The sequence below is a fragment of the Athene cunicularia genome (genome assembly GCF_003259725.1).
Source record: "Athene cunicularia isolate RWA chromosome 3 unlocalized genomic scaffold, athCun1 chr3_part1, whole genome shotgun sequence".
Taxonomy (NCBI): Eukaryota; Metazoa; Chordata; class Aves; order Strigiformes; family Strigidae; genus Athene; species Athene cunicularia.
The window spans coordinates 63,908,810-63,933,322 of NW_020799097.1; the positions used below are offsets into that span (position 1 = coordinate 63,908,810).

The window sequence follows — 24,513 nt, forward strand, 5'->3', positions numbered from 1 at the left end:
AAATTAATCGTAGAAAAATCTCCAGTACAGTTTTCAAAGCTGGCTTATGTTCAGGTATCTATTTTAAAAGCTGGGGGTTTGGAGGGTTGTTTTTTTGGGTTGTGGGTTTTTGTTGGGGTTTTTTTGTTTTTTTGGGTTTTTTTTGGACTGGATTCCATGAACTCTTTTATCCTTGTATGATGGAAATTATGATCAATAAAACGAGTTCTTTTAATGGAGTATGAGCTTAGGTACATTTCAGCATCCACCCATTTCCAGAGATTGGCTGTGACTTGAAGTGCTTTTAATGCTAACTACCTGGAGCACTGGTCAGCAAAATCCTTAACTTACATCAGTATGTCTGTGATACTTAAAATGGCTTTGCATTTTTATTTTTCATCCGTACATAGTTACAGCAATCTGTGGTAGTTCATACCTGTTGCTGTCTTATTACTGGCTTTTCAGCTTGATGTTCCATGGCTTGCTTCATTAATTGTGTGTTATCTTTGCACAGCAGCCATGCTAATATCCTCTATACTGTTCCAGTTTTATTATGTGTGCTGCCGAAGTGCTGATAATGTGAATGGGAGTTCACTGAGGAAAAGATGGTACTCGATGCCTTCTCATTGGGTACCCAGTGTCCTGACAGATTCGTGCAAAGCTTTGGCGACTTGGAGCAGTAGTGGTTTTTGTTCTGTCAGCTGGAGTCGGTATAAACTTCAGGATTTTTGGTTCAGATATGATTTTGAACTCAAAACTTTCTTTTAAAAGCCCTATTGTTTTCTTTGGTTATACAGAAACGTTGGATTCTCCTGATGCTGCTATTAAGATACCTCCATATCAGCTAAGGTAAGAACATTTAATGATGAATCCTTGGAGCTGTGACTATTTGTAAAATTGAAGTAAAAATTTGAATTAAAAGTGAGGTAGACGGAAGAGGGGGCTGAATCTATGTGATTTCTTTAGTTTGTAGATATCTAGGCTGGTAGTAGCTTTGCTGATGAGCCCTTGGCCTCTAGCCATGAATGAAATGTTAGAAAACGTGTTAAAATGGGTGTATGTATAATGGTGACACATGGTTAAAAGGAGGGCTGTTTTACAGTCTAAAGAGTTTTCCTTCAAGATTACAGCCTTCAGTATAAGTGATGATACTTCTCAGTCTTCTCAGTGTTTTCCTTTAAATCTAGATTGTTTTTTGTTTACTGAAAATAAATATTCTAGAAACTGAAAAGTTATTTATCATCGTGTAGCTAGGATGCTGGGTAGGAACTAAAATAATCCAGTTTCTATGCCTACTTCTTCCTTCAGTCTGCTAGGTTATCTTGACTAAGCCTTCTCCCTTTTTCCTGTCTCCATTCATACACCTATAAAATGGGTGATATGTCACTGCCCTCATTTGTAGAGCTGTTTAAGATTTCATTTGGGGAATTCTGATTGATATGGAGAAAGTAAATAGGCAAAATTATTTACTGTTCCTTCTGACTGAACCATTTAGGAAACATCAGAAGAAACTAACAAGTGCACTATTCAGAACAGGAGGACACTATTTCATACAGTTTGTGGTTAAGATGTGAAATACTTAGGCTTGCCTTAGAGAATGTAACAGATGCTAAAAGTTTGCATGGGTTCAAAAAGCACCTCAGCAAATCCATGGAAGAAATTGATTGAAGTCTATCAGATGCAAAGGTACTCCTTTTTAGTCAGAAGCACTTCAGTTAGAGATGGGTTTGTAAGAGGGTGTGTACTTTCCTGGGAGTACTTATCACCTTATTACTCCCCATGGCTCCTTTCAGTTATGCATGGTGTAGGTTTGTGCAAGAAAAATTGAAGAGCTAGTTATTTCAGAGCAGTCACCAAATAGGGAAGGAAGAAGAGCGGTTCTTTTGCTGTCAGCTGCAGTTGACAAGGGGTCTCAAGTCAGTGGGGAATGGATGTAACACAGGTCTGACATGACCAGTGCCAGACATGTCATTTCCAACACAGGCTGGGCAGCTGAGAACAGCTGGATGAGTAATTCCCAGTAGCTCCATTAGAATTAGATTATATTTACTTGGCACTGTGGTGGAAGAAAACGTGGCTCTTTATCTTTCCATTTATCATCCTTCATCTTTAATACAGTGCATGGTCTCTGTTTTTAAGTACTGTTCTCATTCCCTATGAATCAGTTAGCTGTTACCACGTTTCTTCCTTTTTCAATTGCCTACTGCCTCTTTACACATATGCCTACCCTTTCTCTTCTTCCTCCAATGTTCTTAATGTTTGTTTAGTTGTTTGGGGGTTTTTTCTACTGTAAATCCTTCTCTTTTTAAATAAAGCTAATACCTTCACAGGTGTAGCTATGATGAATTAAGCTTTTAATGTTAGACTTGTCAGTAACAATACACTCAGTATTACTGGATGCTTTACAAAATGAAGGATGCACTAGAGAATCTGCGCAAAAGCTTTGGTTGTGGGATCCTTGGTATGATTCTGCCACACAACTTCAGACAAGGTGGAAAATGTTGCTGTCACCAGTACTGTGAGCTTACTCTTCATTCTGTTAACAAGCTACTGCCAGACTGCAGATCAACACACTGGGCCACATCTTGGGCTGGAGTTCACCTGCATGATGTGCAAATTAGAGGAAAGTTCATCTTTGTTATTTGTTAAAGAACAGCACTGTGATAGCTTGATTCCTAAGACGGTAAAAGAATAGCCTTGAAAATAGAGCAATAGTAATGACCAGAAATACAGCCAAGATAGGTGCAGGATGGAGACATCCTGTCCCTGTCCCTTGCCTGCTTTCATCTTTATCAGGTGCACATTGTGTCACCTGCTGCAACACAGATCAGGCCCTGGCTGCTCATCCACTTTGAATCTGCTATTCACCCTTTCTGCTACAATATTTTTGAGCATAGGAGCAGAGCCTGGGGATATGTTCTGGAATATTCCATGATACTAAAGTTAGAGTGAAGATACATATAATCTTTCCAATAACTAACCCTAGTCCACTACTCAGATCTGAGATCCACAGCAGCAAAATACTGAAAGTGTTAAAGGCAGTGTGGCAAATAGTTCAGTAGAAAAATACATATTTGTGAGGTCTCTTCCAAGAGTAACAGCTGAATGAGTATTTTGAGTACTGTATGTGCAGGGAGGATGTTCCAGCTTGTTTAGTAGGAAAGTTTGGTGAGTCTTTAGAATATACTGGATATAAGGAAAGGATATCAGCATTTCTCTGTAATATATTTGGGGAAGTTCATGATCTGTAGTTGCACATCTATACTGCATAAGAATGGGGGACAGATTCATAAGCTGCCATGTCCAGTTGAGATAGATACTGGCTTGATTTCAGCAATGGCAAATCTAATTAAGTGTCCCAATCAGTATTGTTTCTGTTTCTCCACAGAGCATCACCTGGCTTTCACTAGTGAGTTGTGCTGGTGTTACTGCCATTTAACAGGTTGGCCATGACTTTTAAGTTCTTTGTCTTCTGGAACTGAAGAATGACGTCGGCTCATGAGAATGAGAACATGTAAACTGTATATTCCCTTTTTATTTACTTATAAAATAAAAGGCCATTTGCTGCTTTTGACACCACAGTTCTAGATGAGTAGAGGTTCTTCATAATGTTGTCTTTTAAGGCTATGATCCTAGCTTGAGAATGGAGAGAACAAGATATCTCTTTGCCTTTCCTCAGACTCTGACTAGTTGAGTTCAAGTTAATTTTTAACATTTGTTATATCAGCTACATGCTCATCTCCACGACGCTGTTGAAATAGATTAATTCCACGTTCTGGCTTGTTCCTGACCTATCCATAGTTTCCTCTTTTGTGTTGGCCCCCTGTTACTGAACACTGGGCAGGCCACATTATAGTTCCCTGAAGCCTGTGCAATTAGTCCGGGGGTTCAGCTGTAGCATTTGCATGGGAGCTGTTTCCAGCACTGGTCTGGCAGCAGTTTAGGTAGCACGTGGCTGCTATGTTTGGGAGCACCTGGGGTACTTTTGCCCCAAGGGAGTGCAGTGACTGGACAGTCAGCCTGGAATGTCATTCTTTAATTAGTTTGATAGAGATCAGTTAGGTATATCTTCAGGGAGCTGAATGAAATTATATTGCTGTTCAGCTTCCTCTGATGTTAATTGGAATTATGAATCCAAATCCCAGTTAATGACCTTGCATTATTCTAGTGAGGTGCATTATTTAAATGTCTTCCTAAAGAAATACAAATCTCCAAATATGAGTTTCCCAGAGAGTCCTGTCAGCTCTGCCTTGAAACAGGAATATGTGCATGCTTTTCCAATGCTTTAACTTGTAATCAGTGTTGAGCAAGGGTGTGAAAAAGTAAAGAAGATTAAAGTAGACCAGGATGGAAATGACCTTAAGTCAGTTCAAGGCTTTGCCACAGATATCCTGTGGATCCTTGAGAAGGGAGAGTCACATAACCCATTGGTCTCTTGTTGCCTGCGTACTACAGTGATGTTTGTCTCTGAACAGGCATTGTGAAGATTGAATAGATACTAAGTGCTTAAGGAGGCTGGATGATTGACTTATAAATAATGAATTAGATAAAAGAAATTGATGTGCTGGTGTTTTAATTGGTGAATTGATCACAGAAAATAGCTTAAGAGACCTTAATAATGTCTGCCAGCAAACAGTTGTTTGCTACTAAGTCACTTCAGTATTTTCAAGTTGACAAATCCTGACCTAAGCCCAAAAACCTACACTGAACAAGTCTCTCCTTGGCCAATTCCTGGCCATTCTCCATTGTGATTTTAGAAACTAAAATATGATCCATAAAAGGTAACTGAACAGACACTAGAAAATGAGCCTTGAAAAAGAATGTTTGATCGGAGCAGTTTAATACTCATACGGATTATCTACATACCAGAGAATAAAATAAGAGGCTAGACAGTGCTTGCCAGTCACATACTGCTTTGAAAAAACTTTGGTTTATTGGAGTTTCTTGGACTGCTTTACGTAATTAAGTCATGCCTTATAGGCTATGTAAAACTTAGTGGCTTTCTATCAGCACGAACTTGGTGCTGTAAAGAGGAGGTTGGTTAGGACTTCTGAGGGAGGCTGTAGCTTGGTGGGTAGTTTAGCTGTTGTATTTTAGTGTTGCTGTCCTCACTGGAGCCTGGACTCTTATATACATGATTTCTTACTGTGTCCCTGCCATTCTTCATTAGGATGTTTTTATTGTTATCATAAAGAGATTTTTCTCATAGTTCTAAGATATTTCCTGTAATTTCCAGGTCTTATACTATCCTGCCGTTACTTTTATTTTCTTCTGACTGGAACAATGGCAAAATTATTTTTTTGCCCTTTGGTCACTGTAGCAGAAGCATCACTGCAGACTTGAGTTTGAGCTGTTCTGTGGAGCTGTTGTGGCTGATGTCTCTTTACTCCCAGAGAAATGTGTCTGAGTGCAGAAGAAGGTACATAGACAAAACTCTCAATAAATAAGTTGCTGTTAATGCTAGTTTAAAGTTTCCCTAGTGGACTTACAAGTAATGGCCAGGAGGACATGATGATGAGGGAGGTGTTCAGGTGTTCTGGCATAGTAACTGATGTAATTTACATTCTTTCAAAGAAGAAGCAGGAAGGCTTTCCAAATGCCTACATCTTTTCAGCATATCTGTATACTGTACTGTCTGAAGTTGCAGAAAGTAATTGAAATTGAATGGAGGTAAAGGCTCAAGCCTTCAGGGCACCAATTCTGGCTGCCTCATCAGAAAGATACAGGTCTTGGCTTTCAGAGGTGCTGAACCTTTCCAGGTTCTGTTTGTGTTGGTAGCAGACCCTGTGTTCATTACTGCAAAAGCTTTCATCCCTCTGGTATTTCACACTGGCCTTTTTAAAATAGACAGTACTTCCAGAGATTACAGCTGGAGAGTCAGAAGTCAGTGGCGAGCAGGGTCTTCTGCAATAACCAGCTTATGTCCAATTTTGTCTCTCCTGTTTGTGTCCCAGTCCTGTTCATCTTGATGCTATTTTTTAAAGGCAACTTGTGAACTTTGGGAAGCCAGTGCAATGAAGAGCAGTCAGGAACAGAAGTAAGCCTTTAACTTAAATGAACTCTGAAATATCTATCCTCCTTGCATTTATTTTTTTCTATAGTCATGGGAATTTAGGGATAAAATTGGTAGTTCTGCTCTGCCATTTATTTTTGTGTCTCTAGCTTTGCATGTGACATTTCTTGAAGTAGCTGAGCTTACAAACTCTTAAATAAAACAGCATGCTCACTCATTTTAGCTTACATGTGCTCAACAAGTAATAAAAGCAGTGTGGTGTGATCATCAGCAAACATCCAATGCCATAGAGGCTTCCAATCCACTTAGCTTTGCAGATAAATCATCCACTGAAAGAATCATGAAGCTTGGGATGCATTTTGGCTTCTCCATTGTTAAGAAGTATTTGTGAATTCATAATTTCATTCTTCTCCCATCTACTTTTTGTTCATTGTTTCTGTTAGTATATTTTTACTGGATGATAATGGGTAGGGACACTGATATATATCTAGTAGATTCCCTGACCAGAAGAAAGGAGCGGGAAGGGAGGAATGACTGTCTCTGAGGGGTTTTTTGGGGGTTGTTTTTGGCATACCTCTCTCTTGATTTTAGTCTTCCTTGGTTTTAAAACAGCTTCATGGTCTTGCTGCCACAGCCACCTGGCATTAAGTGCTGTTGTGTTTTCCTCCTGAATGGGACTGCTGGATTTGCGACTCATGCTGCTCAACCATTACACAGTTGCTATCTGGCATTCAGCAAGTGGATGATGAGTTCCCTGTCAAGCATCTGACTAAGAAGAAATTCTAGTGGCAGTGTGAATTGCTGAGCTGCATCTCCTGTGTTAGTTTACAGGCTGGATCCAGATGTTTGGGGGCATTTATGTAGCCCATTGGGTGTTCTGAATGGTGTATATGATCTGGTCTTGATTTAAAATGTTGCATTCCTAGTTCTAGTATTAGGGGGTGGGTGAGGGGAGGAGATTAGTGTTTGGAAAGGCAATGTAGCACTGTCTGATACAGAATTACTGCATGTTTAATCTGGGATTTGTAACTGAGCCTATGTCTTGTCTGATGGGAAGGTATTTTTATCTCAGCAGAATTTTGCATCTCTTCTGGGACCCCAAAAGACAGCAGTGTTGGAGAGGAAAGGGGTGTATGGGGTCAGTTTCCATCAGGCATGTCTGAACTCTCACTGTCAAGACAAGATTCCAAAAGTGTTGGAAGGCCTCTAAGATCTAGGAGTCCCTAAAAACCCGTCAGCTGGGGTTATGGCTCTTTAAGGTATTAAGGTTAAGGTTATTGTCAGGGGAAAATGTGCATAGTTTCTAAAAGTTTATTTCTGTTGCTCTTGTTTGTGGGGTTTTTGTTTGTTTAAAAAGGGCAGTGCTTGCTGTTTCTGAAACTGACTTTGTGCTCTTCCTGGCATTTTTTGTAGTAGTGAGCCTTAATATTTACCACTGCTTTGGGTCTTTGTACCATTTATGGATTCTTCTGAAAGTTCTTTCTAGATTCATGACTAAAGCCCACAGTGTACTGGCTTTGACTGGGCTAGAGTTATTTTCTTCATAGGAGCTGATAGGGTGGGAGTGTAGAGCAGCTGGGTGGGGCTGAGCTGCCTATAGGCGTTAACCCCAAACATTTAGTTACTGTGGGGTGTACGTAATTCATTCAGTACACAAGTAGCACCAGTAAAAGTTGAGAGCAGCCATAGTTTTGTTTGTCTAACAACAAATACAACTGAAATACTACCCTAAGGGTGTAAGGATGATAATGGGATAGCCGTGTGTGTGTTTTAAATATCTGATTACTTTTAGTGCTTGCAGAGAAGAAAGTGAGAACATTGGAAGGCTGGTGGCAATTGCCTTAGAGAATGAAATATGATTGGGGGGAGCAGGAACCAGGGGATGAAAGAAGAGAAGTGGCACTGAAACAGAGAGGACTGTTTTCCTAGTAAATGAAGCTTGACTCTGCTGTGGTCTTCATGTGATGCTGTGCAAGTCATGACTTCTCTTTGTTTTTAAAATGAAGGGGTGAGTGAAAATAATAAAGGTCTTTTCTCACAGTTCTTTTATTTACATTCCATGAAAAGTAACAAAGCTGCAGGAAATACACTACCTTTGGTTTCCTTCAATGTTTGTTTGCTTAAGAAATTGAATAGTTAAGATGCAGTGAGTATAAAATTACATAATGCATTGCAATTGGGGGGATATTTTTAACAATCATCCCTTAGGTCTGTCAAGGTTTAGCATTACACTACTGTGAAAGTTGAATGGAATTGCAGATTGCATCATTAACCTTCAAAATGTGACTAGTAATGATTAAAAATTTACCTCATCCTCCCATTTCTTCATCAGATTTTTGTAACTAACTCTAGGCCATCCAGCTTTAATGGAGAAAATAAGGTCATTTGCAAGATGTCTGTGCTATAGTACCTTTGTGGGTCTCTTCTGTCCCCTCAATGCTACCCAGTCCCAGCATTATAAAATAACTTCTGATGGAAGTTTAATTCCCATAAGATGCTTTATTTGTTGTTTTCAGTGTACTGAATTTTTTTGGGGAAAAAAAAAAAAAAAGTTTTTACTGGAAAAATCCTTAGCTTCCCTTCCTAGCTTGATAAGTTTTCAAAATTGTAGGCTGAACAAGTCCGGTGTGTGCTCCAGCTAAGGCCAGGAGGTGTACAGTAAGGATGGATACTCTGCCTCTCGCCTCATCTTCATGCTGTACTTCAAATGATAGTTAATAAAATCACCTAAAGGATACAGACTGCTTTGTAATTAAGACCTTCTGAGGTTTATGTGTGTCATCAAATTCTTTAAGTTAGTAAGTGACTGTCATATCTTGTGCACAAAGGGCAAAAATCTGCTGGAGTGGATGTTCTAGGGAGAGTGATGATAATGTATGACAGAGAGATTACACTACAGCTTTGGAGACTGGAAGCATCGTGATTATTGTTTTGGTCTTGTCCACTTTAATATTGTGTAGAATCTTTTGTTGTCTCTCTTCCTCTCCTCTCAAGCAAAGGTACATTTTGTGCTTATGGTTTGTTTTTTGTTCTGTTTTGGTTTTATCTTGACAACAGTGTCAGGCTCCTATCTGGGAATTTTGTGTTTGTGTTGAAATCAGGATGTTATTAGAGAGTATAGCACGGAAGCAAATGACCTTAGAAGTGCTCTCCAGCTGAGTGACTGTGCTGAGCTATTTAATTATGATTGTATGAATTCTGTGGTCTTGGCTGCATTAGGCTGGATGGAAGATTAAATTGTTCACATTTGCCTGTCCCATGAGTAGAGCTGTATTTCTGCTGTTACGCAAATCCATTTCTCTTGGAAAGTATGTAAATAATAAAAATTAGAAATGTCACTGTGTGACTTTTTTAATAACAAGCAGTATTAAATTTCAGTCTCATTCAACATTCAAGGTTGTAAAAATGTTAAAGTTCTAGCTAACAAACTGTATAAAGTTACATTTAGGCATTATTCCTCACCTCCTTTTCCCTGTGTCATTAAGGGTCCTCTGATAAGCAACTCATATACTTCCCTCCACAGACAAGTTCATTTAAGTGTTGGCTGAAGTGATTACTTTGTGTCTTGATTTGAAAAGCAAAAGGATTGAAGAGAAGAAGAAATATGTGAAGCAAAGAGCAAGGAAAAACTAAATACTGAGCTGGAGGAGAGACCCACAGGGAACACCGAGAGCTGATGTCAGCAGCTGAGGAGAGTTAAACCACAAGTCAGGTGAAAAGAAGCCTTTTCATTGTAACTGGATAAAAGTGAAGTGTTTTGTACTGAGAGGAGAAAAAAAAAGACATTTAAAAAAAAAAAAAAAAAAAGCTGCAAGTGGTGAGGAAGAAAAATGAAAATGCTTTCAACCAAAAATTTAAAGTTATTAGTAAAGGTGGAACTTCACCTTATGTGAGAGGCAAATCTGTTGACATGGGAAACATGCACACATACATCTATGCTTGTGACCAACTGGAGTAAAATCCTGGCCCTGCTGAAGAAAGTCAGAATTTATATCAACATAGTATGACAGCAGTCTCTCAACTGTTTTTTATCAGAACCTGTAAACTGCAATTCCAACTGCTTGTTCATTCATATGTAGTACTGTAGTAACAAAGTTGTCTAACAGAGCATGATCGTCTTGTAGTGGTACAGCATCATAAAGATAATTTATTGTTGTTTTCTTTTTTCCTGAAAAGAAGGGTTCTAACTGGAAGGCTTCAGATTGCTCTAAGAGGTCTCTGAGTGCTATCAACAAACTTGTATTTGCATAGAGATAGAAATTTTAGTGCTGGAGGGGTCTGTTGTAGTCATCTGGTCTGACTTCCTGCACTGCTGAGGCATGAGAACTTGCCATATATTCATATATAGCAAAGTCCAAACTTCTGTCTGAGCTCAACTGTAATACTCTTTGTAAGTGGGACAGTCATATTTCTGCTGCAGTTAAAATTAATAATTACTCTAGAATGTGAGCAAGGACTTAAAATCTCCTTTCTTCTTGAAGAGCCGTTGTTTGAAAAAGAATGTATTCATATTCTGTTCCTCCTCCAGGTTTTAAGTACCTCTATTATGAACCATAACATTGTTGGTGGAGTCTTTTTTCAATGTTCTCTAAGCTAACACAGGAAAAGAAAAGTTATGGATATTTCTACTTTTATATGTACATGTGTTCATATATACACCGCTGGAATTTGTTTTACACAAATGAAATCATCCCCTTTTGTGTAAGGACACTGTGTGCTTCTGTTCGGTTTATTTCACAGAATCACAGAATCATCTAGGTTGGAAAAGACCTTGAAGATCATCTACACTGACCATTCACAACTACACCATGTCCCTAAGCTATGTCTACCTGACTCTTAAACACCTCCAGGGATGGGGACTCCACCACTTCCCTGGGCAGCCCATTCCAACTCAAGCCCATTCCAATTTAAGGGAGTAAACAATTTTGAGAATTCATCTTTACCATTTATTCTCATGGTGAGACAACTTTTCTGCTTAAGTGAGGCTAATGGAGTTACATGCTGTGATACTTTGTTTTAAGCAGCCAAGACTGAGAAGCTCTTCTCAGCTGTCAGTGTTACTCTGACTGAAAAATGTCACTCTGGCTGTGACTGTTATCTTGCCTAACAAACACTATCAGAAAATGGCAACAGCTGTGAATCAGAGCTTATCTGTTTGACTGGGCTGTGAATTATGTTATGGAATGCAAATTACATGATGGTAAGGCCCTGAGGTTCTGAATTTTGCTCCTCCTATGTAATTTTCAGGGAGAAGATAATGCAGATAGATGTCTTATTTTTAATCCTGTTTCTGAAAATTAATATGGTTGTCACCATTTGTGTGAAGGGAAATAACTTTTACAGTCATGACAAGTACTTCATTTATAGTGTCCCCTTCCCTAAGTCAGTATGGTGGAGGTGAACTTGGGCCATGAGACTGTGTTCCAGGCCCTTAACAAGGAGTTAAGATTGGGCTATCTCCTATCTTCATTACAGCTTTCATCATGAGAGTGAATTAATAAGCCATTATTCTCTTCTCACTAAAGCATTTTTCTACTACAGTGATGATAGAAAATGTTTATGATCTCTTTACTTACAATAGTAATTTGTCTTGCTCTGACCTTTTTGGCAGCCTATTTTAACTGACCTGTCATAGCATCCCTAGTGACAGATGTGCAGGGAAAGAAAGAGGTTGATGAGCCATGGCAAACTCAGATGACTAGAAAGGTTGTTGTAATCCAACATGCTGAATATAAAGGTGATTTACATTCTCATGACTCATTCTGCAGTTGAAGCTGACATTCGTGGACTGGGGTAGCTCAGGAAGGACAGCCTGTGCTCCTGAAGATACTGGTCCTGGATTACACACTTGGTTCTGTCTCTGACCTTTCTGCTTGACCCTGGGCAGGTCTCTTAGGATTCAGTTCAGATACCGTGGAGGTCTAGCAACAAACTCCAGGTAGCCTCAGTAGGAACAGAACTGAGTGTTTGTCCTTGGTGTTGTCTGCTTACTGTTCTGTATGTAACAAGGTCCACACTTACAAATGCTGTTTTGTCTGATGGAGTGCCTGTTAGTGCAAATGGCTGCTGGTTTCTAGTAACCTTAGAATGAATATATATATATATATTTTTTTTTATTATTTTTATTATTTTTATTTTTTTATTTTTTTTTAATTGGTCTTCTGGGTCAGGACAGGAGAGTGTTTGGTACTCTGTTTTGATTAGAGGGGGCTGCCATCATGTACACTTATTTATTTAGTATTTATGTGTTATACCATATTTGAATAGGAACACTGTGATTAGGAAAACTGGTTTATGTCTCTGCAATTACCTTCCGTACTGTATAATCATTCCTGCAGACCCTCATTCTGTAGTGGCTCTCACCATATCCTTTGTACAGGTGACCTTAGGGAACAGCTGCAGGTAAAGAGTGATCCCTGTTTTCTCTTCCACTGTCAGGGAAAGAACTCTAAAGCCAGGATCTGTTACTGCTGCCTCTCTTTTTGTGTTTTTTTTTCCCCTTGTATTTTTGTGAGGAGGTGTGGGGTGTGTTTATTTTGGTTTGGGTTTGAGAGCACTGTTGTGTGGACATAAGCAAACAATGCAATTAGTGAGTAGTGTAGTACATCACTTATCTGAGTGCATCCTTTTTCTTTACTATCGTTTCTTCTTTACAACATCTCCACTTTTTTCTTTCCTCAAGCTTCTGTTTTCATTGCTTTGTTTCATCTGTCAATGCTCAGGATACCTTATCCTGAAGCTTTTGGTAGCTTCCACTCCTCCAAGTCAAAGGTGCTCCTTTCCTTTCATGCTCCCTCGGTGTTATACTTGACTTGGCTCATTCAGGGTTATTTGTGCTTAAAAATGTATGTGTATATGTGTCCACACCTGCATGTATGAACTTAGGAGTTCCAATATGAAACTAATTTCCGTACAGTAACATAAATGGAAAACATTTTTAAGCATGTTTTGAAGTGTATTGATGTGCACCAGCTTATTCTGAGAACTTCATGTGTAGTACTGCAAAACCTGAATGGTCACTTGACAGTGTAGAACTGCAGACAGTGGAGTAAGCAATGAGATCCCATGGTGTGGGATCACTCAAAATAGGATAGAATTATAAAAGGGCTGTAAGGTATAAGGGAACATCAATCCCTTTCTCCATTGCACTCTTGAGATTAAATTCTGGTTTCCATTATCTCTTGTGCAGCCCTACTGAAGCCAGTTTTCAAGTGGTAGACCTTATCAGGGACCAACTGTGTTAATTTGCATCATCCTCTCCCATTCTGCATGAGGATTATCTGTTGCGTCCTTCTGTGTTCTCATACTAACAGATGATGGATTTAAATGGCAGGTCAAACTGAAGTGTGGAAGATGTTCAAGCCAATCAAACATTGTGAGGTATCTCTGCAAGTGTTTTATAGCTGTAGGATAGAAATGCTAGAGATCTAATTGACTGAGTGTGTAACAAGGACAGTAAATGACACAATGGCAATTCATTTTCTTGGAGAATACAGTGGGAACACAGGCTGCAGCAACCTTAATTAGATTTTCAGCTAAACATTTTGAGTGAGGATGGGAAGTTCAGCTAATTGAATCTGTTCTAATTTCCATCCTCCTGTTTGTCATTTTTTCCTATTCATTTTGGGACATATCTCAAGAAACAGCTCTCGTTGTTCTCTGCTCATTGCAGTATGTGATGACAGATGGTAGGCAACATGCTGATGTGCAGGGTAGCTACACATAAGCCATAGGATCTCCCACCTGTCTTCATTACAATGAAACTGAACTGGATCCACTCCAGTGGCTTATGAATGCCTTCCCTTTTCCCTCACCTCCCAGTTCCCATGCACTTTAACGTGAGAATAAGGTGGTTGTGTATTAATAACGACCCAAACATTTATATGCTTTTACAGTGAACTGTAGAAAGTCTAAAAGAAATGTGGTGTTCTGCCCTGAAGAGGTGTGGGTCTAAATAATCATCAGTTTTTAGCATCTCTGCAGTTATTACTATACACTATTGTGATTTTTTTTTTCTTTTTTTTTTTTTTTCCTGTGTGTGTCTGGCTGATTGAGTACCAGTTAATGCACAGGTACCTTGTTTTGGCACCTGTTGATCTACTAATTTCAAATGTGAGTTCTCTCTCAGAGGGTGATAGTGACAACCTCTTTTAAAAGAGAGAGTATGTTGAAGTTACAACATAAAAGTTAACACTTAAAGGTGCTTTGTGGGTTAGAGGTGTGTTGCTGTGGTACCTCTCTAAACTAGAGAGTCCTATCACAATTTCCCTGCATGCTTCAGATGTTCCCAGGTTGAGACAAAGCTGTGGGTTGATATGTAGGCAGTAGCCAGCTTCATGCTGGCTAGAGGATTACTGTCTGAACTCAGGAGTAGATGTTTTGGCAGTTTCTGTAGATTTGGATGATACAATACTCTATAAGGAAATATTTCCTAGATGTTCTGTGGTTCAAGCTGTTTTGGATGCTAAACTCCCAGGTTCTAAGAGTCCTAGTTAACTTGATTCCAGAAACATTCAAGAAAGGAACTTCTGAGAAAATTGGGCTTTGTGCCTGGCTGCTTCTCAGAATATCCTAAATGAAGCAAATGGTTAGCTTTTAGTTAGAAACCTATTTTAAGAAACACATGTAGTCTGCTTCAAGTTCTTTAGAAATCTGTGTAATTCATGTTTCTTTTAAAGAACTTCTTGTGCTGTTATGCCATATTCCCATAACCTGGAAAGAAGGTACAAATATGAAAAGGTCTGCAGATGCTAAAGAGGTGTTTGCCAAGAACAGAAGCTTGCTAGATTGCTTAATGGAGCCATGCTTGTGGCTCTCAAGTCTTTATCATTAAAGGAAGGGGATGCATTTCAAAGAGCAAATAGCAAATTTGTGCCCCTTGGGGTAGCTTGTGCCTTGTGCTTTTTTGGGAAAGGTAGAGAGAAAGGAATACCAACTGAACACACCCAAAATAGAGCTGACTTTTCAGAGTGGACATTCAGTCCCCTCTGCAAGCAGGATCTACTGAAGGAGTTACAAGTTGGGTTCCTCAAAGCTGAGATGGCTAGTGTTTGGTAATCTCCATTTAATCTTTTTAAAAAGTAGTTCAGGTTGTAGACTGCCAGTTTTGGAGGAAGGTGGGTATGTTATGGGCAGATTGTGGCAAAACATGTACTGTCAAAGCTATCTAGTCGTCTGAAACTCCAGTAATCACTAGTGCTCTAACCTAGGTCGTCTTAGCTAGTTATGAGGGGAGGATTTGTGAGAGGAGCAGGATATGTGCAATAGTCTACTGCATGTGTTTCGTTTGTGTCAGAACTTGAACTTTTATAGCTGTAGGAGAGCTAGTCAATGCTTTTTATCTACTTTTGGGCACTAAACTATTTATCTTTGGGTCAACCAAAGCTAAGTGAGTTCAGGTCAAAGGCAGCTCAGGAACAAAAGATGGAAAATGTTTTGGTTTGGTATTTTTAGAAACTAAACATCTTTGACTATGCTTTGAAAAGATAGGGGGTTTGGATTTGTGTTTGAATGCCTTGAGACTTGACAGGAACACTCCAAATGGAACAAGTCAGAGCTTATTGGATTCTAGTTGTGTAAGAAAAGACTCAGCTAGTTGTTTTCTGTTTCCTACCTTGCACACATTTGTCTCTGACCTTCAGGGGCCCTACAGTTGGATATGGGCTGAGTATCTGCTCAGGAATGAGCTACCTGCCACCTAGTAGGATTTGCTTAAAGGGCTTGTGGTTACTAGGTGTTCATCAGATGCTGCAGCCCTTCTCTGATAAGAAGCAAGGAATAAAGAGAGGTCACAGCTCCAGGCGCTGTTTGGTTTGGTCACCAAATAAAAAAAAAAATTCAGTATCTGAGCACTGAGTCAAAAGCATCTAAAGTAATATCCCAATTAGTGATTTATTTTAATATTCAAACAATGTTGTTCTGTAATCAAAGTACAGCTTAGTCATAGTTCTAGCACATTCTAATTCAGGTGTAAACCATACTCGTTAGTGCACATTTGCCTTTGTCTACACCATTTATAGTTGCAGGGAGCTGACATGACAGGGCACACACTGTACTGCAGAGGAGGCCACAGACCAAAACTTGACTACTAGAAATGGATTATGAAACCACTTTTCTGGCAACTTGAATATTAAACAGAAGGTAAGTGACTGAAGTGTAATGCTTATCATGCTGAGTTGAAGAACCACTAGTGATCTGTGAATCCCTTCTTTATGCATTGCACATTCATGCAGAGGGCTAACAGTTGGGAAGTATTTTGTGAAATTTCAATTAAAAAACCATTCTTAACAGTATGTGAAAAAATATGCCAGCTTTCTTTAGAGGGTAGAAGTGCTTCACAGAGTTGTGAAATTCTTCTTGATTACTGTATGCAAGTGTTATCTTACTGAAAGTGATACAGCCCTTCTGGAACGTTACTCCTTTGAATACCAATTTTAGTTCTGTTGTTCCCTCTCATTTTTTATTTTTTTTTAATTTTCCACAGGGAGAAGTGTCTCCTTCCTCTCCAACTGGCTCTGGAATCAAAGAGCATGAAGTTGGCCCAACAGGCTCTAGCAGGGATGCAGGTATGCCTTTAGAGTGGAGGTATGTTAGTAGGCAGTGGGTGTCAAAGAAATCTAGGCTTTTCTCTTGAAAAATAATACAGAAAAAGTGTCTATCCTTGGTGGACCTAACAACAATATTTGTGTTTCTGTAACAGTGTTCAAAAGTTAGAATGCATATAAAGGCTGGCAATTCTGAAGAAGCTAAAACTGTTCTGCAGATAGATGGGAGTTCCTGGCTTTCAGTGTTGAATGTATTCTTCCTTGTGTGGCCCTGTGATACTCTCAGTAAGCCTTGCCACTGCTTAATGCCTTAGAAACTAAACTGAGTCAGATCTTGCTGATTTCTTTGATTATAAGTGAGGACTGCAGTGCTTGAAAGATGAAGAAGTTAATAAATGATCTTGTAGCTGCCTTCTCTATGTGTGGGCACTTTCCAGGGTTTTTTGTACACTGAAAACAGTAGGAGTAGCATCTGATTTGTAAGTTTATGAAATTGAAAAATAAAACAGCAGTACAGCACAAGCAACAAAAAGACTCTCTGGTTTGACAGTATAAAAACTAAAGCAGTTTACCTTCTGTTTAATTGAACAAATGAGTACATATCAGTCAATACCTATCACTAGGGATTGTATCTGTGGAAAAGGCTGGTACACTGCTGGAACATAACATGCATGCCACCATTTTCCAGAAAGAAGTTGCTCACTCAGAGGGCAAGCATGAAGTTGTTGTTTTGGGAGTATTGAGGATGTTAAGTGGATCATTTAAATTCACTTAACTCAGCATATGAGGTGTCAGGCATTTGGTTAGAGAGTGCCCCATCTTGGGACACAACAAGGTTGTAGGAATCTCTGGCTAAGGAAAAAAAGTACTTTCTGAAGGGTTCCTGTAATTATTGGTCTGCCAGAAGACATGTGTCACGTCCTTGCAGCAGAGTACTGTGGTCCCACTCTGACATCCTGTGCCCTGTGTTTCAGGTATATGGGAGGTGGGGGTTGTTTTTAAAGTGAAAGCTAGTGGGACGTGAACATATGTCTGCTCTTGTACCAGTGCAGGTATGCCTGTTAGAAGAACATTGTAGAGTGATGATCAACCAAGAATAGTGGAGGAATTATGAATGACTCACTGTCCACTGTAGTATAGCTTCTATGGGAACACTCAGTGAACATAAATTTTACCTTTTTGCTCTTCTAACTTGCTGCACATACGCTTGAGTTCTGTAAGAACTGGAATTGCAGAGTTGCAGATTTGCAACATGGTACCTTAAGAATGTTGCCTCCTATCTAGAAGCCTAAAAAGGTAATCCAGGCAACAATACCATTCCTTCACCTGCTTTTATCATATGTGATGTTTTACGAAGGACAGAAAAGCAAACCACAATACTGATGCTATGGAGATAGATTTAAAAATAGGATAAAAGACAAAAAATAAGATACAACTTGAATTTGCTAAAAGTAGGTCACAGGATTACAGAATGATGGAGGTTATCAGGGACCTCTGGAAATCATCTGGTCCAACCCCACGCTTAAGTGAGGTCACCTAGAGCAGGTTTCCCAGGCCCATGTCCAGATGACTTTTGAATATTTCCAGGGATGGAGACTCCACAGCCACCCTGGGCAACCTGTGCCAGTGCTCAGTCACCCTCAGAGTAAAGTGTTTCCTGTGTTTCACTTTGTGCCCATTGCCCTGTCACTGGGCACGGAAAAGAGCCTGGCTCTGTTTTCATTGCACCCTCCATTTGGGTATTTATGCACATTGATGAGATCTCCCTGAGCCTTCTCTTCTCTGGATTAAACAGTCCCAGCTCTCTCAGCCTCTCCTCATGAGAGATGCTTCAGTCCCTTCATCATTGTAGTGGCCCTTAGCTGGACTCTCTCCAGCAGTTCTATATCTCTCATACCAAAATAAACATTCTCCTTTATATAGAAAAACATATTATTTTCCTTGTAAACTGAGTTAATCTCATCAGGCTGTATGGTACTAAAACACTTGATATACTGCTATGTGGAAAATTCTTTAAAATGTTGTGGGTTAACCCTGGCTAGCCCTACCCAGCCACTCACTCCCTCCTTCTCTGTGGGGTGGGGGAGAGAATTGAAGGGTAAAAGTGAGAAAATGAACTAAGACAAATTTTAATAGGGAAAGCAAAACTGTGTGCGCAAGCAAAAATATAAGGAATTCATTCACTACTTCCCATTCACAGGCAGGTGTTTAGGCATCTCCAGGAAAGCAGGGCTATATCACATGGAATGGTTACTTCAGAAGCCAAATGCCTTCACTCTGAATGTCCCTGTGCCCCCGCTTCCTCTTTCTTTCCCCAGCTTTTGTTGCTGAGCATGGTGTCATAGGGTATAGAATATCCCTTTGGTCAGTTGGGGTCAGCTGTCCCAGCTGTGTCTCCTCCCAACCTCTTGTGCACCCCGAGCCTACTTGCTGGGGCACCAGTGTGAGAAACAGAAAGCCTTGATGCTGTGTAAGTGCTGCTCAGCAGTAGCCAATATGTGGGTATGTTATCAACATTGTTTTGGTCACAAATCCAAAACACAGCACCCTATGAGCTCCTATGAAGAAAATTAACTCTATCCCAGCCAAAACTAGTACAAGCATAGCAAATAAGTAGGAATGAACCAGTGAAATATGCTACAGAATTGAAGCTGGGAAGGAGCATCAGTATAAAAGTGATGCAGAACATACGGGGTGAATTGCGCTGCTCAAAGTCTGTGCTGGGGTAGAACAAGGTTGTGTTCCTGGGAACCAAGGCAATGTAGTTCTGCTCTGTCATGGGAGCTACTAAGAAGATTGAAGCTGGGAAAAGACTTGAGTAGGTACATCTATTGCAGGATGCCTGCCACTAATAAGAAGCACTTATGAAGGTGGTTATAGAGTAAACGGAAGAGGCATTTCTAGTAGAACTCTGAGAAAATAGTTCCACTGGCTGTATTGGGAGATACTGACTTGGATACTGGCTTTTTACAGGCAAAGGAAGTCTGATCAGTCTAAAATACTCACTCTAAAGTTCAGTCAGTCTGTATTGAATGCACTCCTATGTATGTTTGTGGTCCTCATGCCAGTCGTTTGCTAACAGTACTCTTCTTCCTGAGGGCTTGATTGCATCCATTATTAGTCAACTTCTGAATGACACAACACATATCTTGTCAGTGATCAGAAGTGCCACCTCCACAGCACTTGTGCTCTGTGCCTTATCGAAGTGAGTGGGATGATAGCTGACTCTTTGTCTCCTGGTGGGCAGGGTATCTGATAGCACTAGTTTGAGGCCAGGATACTAGCCTGAGTGGAGTTTTTCTGTTGTTGATTTTGCGTTTAGGGTGTGTGTGAGGATTCCATACTCTCCTTGCTTCTAAAATGTTGAGAGGTTTTGCTGAGGTCATTACTTGGAGTGGTTTAATGATGTCATGTCAATTACTGATGTCTGATTTCTTCTGGACACTGGAGAAGTGGGATGGGGAAGGATGATACCCGAACATCAGCTGATTCGAATGATGTTAACTGTCCCCTCATCATAGCACAGATCTCCCAGTTTTGCTGTACTTTTGCATTTTGTATTATTGGATCAATTTGAAATTTGTACATAGAAAATCTAGCCACTGTAGTACCAAATAGGTTTAGGTGTAGTAGTTTACAGCAGAATTGGGAAGAGGAAGTTTTGTCTCAACGCTTACATTGCCATTTTCTCTTTGCAGAAGCTCTTGTCTGATGAGAGGTTTGTATCCGTGGAAACAGACTCAGATGAAAAACAGTTGCTTAATCAGATGCTGAATGCCGTCAAAGTGACTCCTTCGCTCAACGAAGACCTGCAGGTTGAAGTGATGAAGGTTAGTGTTTCACACACGTCAGTGCTTGCAACAGGAGCTGCGTGACTGAATGCTGGGGTTAGCAAATAAATTAGCTGTTGCCTTGGAAATCTTCACCTTAGGACAGTATTTGATTCCCTCCTTCCTGCTGGCAGATGTCAGTTGTTTTCATTTCTACTTGGTTTGTGTTTCCCTGGGTTAAATAGGAGATAGTTTATAATAAGAGTGCACTGGTGGTCCCAGTTTTAGCAAACAGGACAGTCAGTTCACTCCATGGGAGTTCACAGATAAATGGCCTGTAGATTTGGAAGTTTGTGTTTGGTGTTGAGCTTTAGTGCTCATGAGGTAGGCTTGTGCAGGTTTGCAATTTTGAATTGTGTGTGCGTAGGTGCTTTCTAGTTTGTTAACTATATGTTCTCTTCATAAAATGCTAATGATGAAGCATGATTTGTTTAGGTACCAAAATGTCCCTGGAGTAGTGCATAAGGGAAATTATTGCTTTGTAGATTCAGTGAAAAGTTCAATTTTTAGAAATGTTTTATCATTCTCTTGTGTGTGTTAGGAAGTTCAGCTGCCAGGAGGTACTGTTTTGGAGTGGAGGTGCTGTCAAATTTCCTTGCCCCATCATTGGGTTGGTTGTATGACTTGCCAGTACTGCCATAAAAAAGTAACTTCTATACCTGTATTATTTGTGTGAAGTAATAGTCTCAAATGTTTGGGTATAAACTTTGTACTACAGAGTTTGTTGTTCTATAACTGATCATCATTTGAAACCATTTTGGAACAAACCTGCTGGTCCCTTTTGCATGTTCACTATACGTAGTACTGATGGATATATTTGGATCTACTATTTGACTTCTAACTGTAGAGATTAGGTATTTTATTCATTCTTACATGTGACATTGTTGTTCTAATGAATATCTGTTATCCACTCTGAACCTGCTCTGTACTAGCTGTACTCTTTGCCACTGAAGATGACTACCTGCCTGTAATATGCACTCAGTGTCAGAACAGGCAGAAGGTTGAACCTTGAAGCAGAAAAAAGGGAGCAGTATTTGTGTGGACTGTTACTTGTTTTATAGGAGCAGTCCTCTGCCCATGTACAGGCTTAACTGTTGACACTCAGATCAGCATTCCTAACCCAGCATGCTTCTTTCCTGCCTTTTCTGTCTGTACAGTGCGAAGGGGGAAGAGTTAAGAAGCGGCACTACTGAACTAGCAGGTCTCTCTTGGTATGCAGTAATTTTTGGCAAATTGGATTTTTTATCTTCTTGAGTGTTATGCAGATTCAGAATCTGCGTGTGCACTGTTTCTTTGAAAGCCATGACATGCATCTGTACTACATTGCTCCCACGCTGAGAAGAATGTGAGCACTGTATTTTATTACAGTTATCGTGAATATCTTCTCAAATTGTCTTGATATGTGAGAAGCAAAAAAACACAAAACCCAAAACCAAAAACCAACCCCAGCACACCAAGCCACATAAAATTCAAGCCAAAACCTGCTAGATGTGGGAGGAAACATGGCAACGAGCGATGAGGAAAAGGCTGAGGTGCTTAATGCCTTCTTTGCCTCAATCTTTAATAACAAAACTAATTGTATTGAGGGAATTCAGCCTCCTCAGCCAGAAGACAAAGACTGAGAGAACAATCTCCTCGCAATCCAGGAGGAGATAGTCAGTGACCTACTGCATCACAGAGACACACTCTAGTCTATGGGACCGTATGGGATACACCCGAGGGTGCTGAAGGAGCTGGCTGGGGTGCTCGCCAAGGTGCTTTCTATCATTTACCAGCAGTCCTGGCTGACCGGGGAGGTCTCGACAGGTTGGAAATTGGACAATATGATGACCATCTGTAAGAAGAGTCAGAAGGATGATCCAGGAAATTACAGGTCTGTCAGCTTGACTTCAGTGCCCGGGAAGCTGATGGAGCAGCTCATCCTGAGTGCCATCACACAACACGTGCGGGACAACCAGATGATCAGGCCCAGTCAGCATGGGTCTATGAAAGGCAGGTCCTGCTTGACAAACCTGATCTCCTTCTACTACAGGGCAACCTGCTTATTGGTTGAAGGAAAGGCTGTAGATGTTGTCTACATTGAATTTAGTAAAGCCTTTGACACTGTTTCCACAGTGTTCTGGTGAAACTGTCTGTTCATGGCTTGGATGGGCACATGCTTCACTGGGCAAAAACTGGCTGGATGGCCATTTTTATATGGCCCAGATTGTTGTGGGCCCAAAGAGTGGTGAACAGAGTTAAATCCAGTTGGTGGCCAGTCACGAGTGGTGTCCCCCAGGGCTCGGTTTTGGGATCACTCTTGTTTAACATCTTTATTGATGATCTAGACAAGGGGATTGAGTGCACCCTCAGTCAGTTTGCAGATGACACCCAGTTGGGTGGGAGTGTTGATCTGCTCGAGGGCAGGGAGGCTCTGCAGAGAGACCTGGACAGGCTGGAGCCATGGGCTGAGGCCAACTGCAGGAGTTTCCATAAGGCCAAATGCCGGGGGCTGCCCTTGGGCCACAACAACCCCCAGCAGCGCTACAGACTTGGGGAGGAGTGTCTGGAGAGCTGCCAGTCAGAGAGGGACCTGGGGGTGTGGATTGACAGCCGGCTGAACAGGAGCCAGCAGTGTGCCCAGGGGGCCAAGAAGGCCAATGGCATCCTGGCTTGTGTCAGCAATAGTGTGGCCAGCAGGGACAGGGAAGGGATCTGACCCCTGTACTTGGTGCTGGTGAGGCTGCACCTCGATTCCTGTGTTGTTTTGGACCCCTCACTACAAAAAGGACATTGAATGACTCGAGCGTGTCCAGAGAAGGGCTACAAAGCTGGTGCAGTGTCTGGAGCACAGGTTGTACGGGGAGCGGCTGAGGGAACTGGGGGTGTTTAGTCTGGAGAAGAGGAGGCTGAGGGGAGACCTCATCGCCCTCTACAGCTACCTGAAAGGAGGCTGCAGAGAGCTGGGGATGAGTCTCATTAACCAAGTAGTAAGCGATAGGACAAGAGGTAATGACCTTCAATTGTGCTAAGGAATGTTTAGACTGGATATTAGGAAGCATTTCTTTCCAGAAGGGGTTGTTTAGGTGTTGGAATGGGCTGCCCAGGGCAGTAGTGGAGTCCCCATCCCTGGAGATGTTTAAGAGTCAGATTGACGTAGCTTAGGGATATGGTGTAGTTGGGAACTGTCAGTGTTAGTTTAATGGTTGGACTAGATGATCTTCAAGGTCTTTTCCAAACTACATGATTCTGTGATTTATGTACAATTAAAAAAAAACCCAAGCCCAAACCAAACCTGTTCAGTTCCAGTTTAAGCACAAAAGAGAAAGGGGAACATTGTCTTCATTTCACTGTGTGAAATTTTTATGTACAAATCCTTTTCTGTGTAAAAGCACAGCGAAATGCATGTATGGTAAAAATCAGGCTACATTTTTACATCCTGAGAACAAAGCAAAACTTCTATTTTGATTTAAATAATTCCAGAGGCTAGAGAGCCAAAACATATTGTAATAGGGGCAGTTAAAACACAGAGGCATTAAATCTGAGCCTTGCCTAAAAGTCAAACCAAGTAGAGATCTTTCTACATTGTAACCTGAAGTTTACAGCTGCCATTACACCACCTGAAAATGCTGTAGCTAACCCAGGCCTGACTGAATGGCTAAAGCCTTCAGGAGTTTCTCAAGCAGCTGGTCTGAGCAATGCATTATATCCCTGGGTCTGCTAAAATGTGTCCTCAAGGCAGCATATGATCATACATTAGAATGTGTTATTCCATCTGGAGGACTTTAAATACTTCTTTATATTAGACAGTCCTGAATGTGTTTGCATGAAACTTGGTCAGCAGTGATACTGTCCTTGTTCTTTGTGACTTGCTGCATAGTTGCACCAGGGTCACAGGTATTAAGAATGCAACCAGCAAATATTACACAGAAGCATTTAGTCATGCAAAATAGATGTGAAAATAGAGGTGCAGGAGTACAGACTTCACTGTAAGTTACTGGCATGTAAGCTCCTAAATTACTTAAATGTGTTGGGTTTTTTTTAAATCCTATCCTAGAGATCTCCTGTTGTTCCCAATACATGTACACCAGAAATTCACGTATTATCCAAAACATATGTTTTGAATATTTATTTTAATGGTTTGCTGTCATCCATGTGTATTGCAGAT

General features: G+C 40.6%; 1 protein-coding gene across 1 annotated transcript in view; it reads left to right on the forward strand.

The window, feature by feature from the left end:
- ARFGEF3 (ARFGEF family member 3) overlaps nt 1-24,513 on the forward strand; it is a 97,546-nt gene that overhangs the window by 3,166 nt on the left and 69,867 nt on the right. The window contains exons 2-5 of the mRNA XM_026844541.1: nt 629-689; nt 777-828; nt 16,476-16,557; nt 20,235-20,366. Coding sequence (XP_026700342.1) covers nt 629-689; nt 777-828; nt 16,476-16,557; nt 20,235-20,366 — 327 coding nt within the window. The remainder of the gene's footprint in view (nt 1-628; nt 690-776; nt 829-16,475; nt 16,558-20,234; nt 20,367-24,513) is intronic.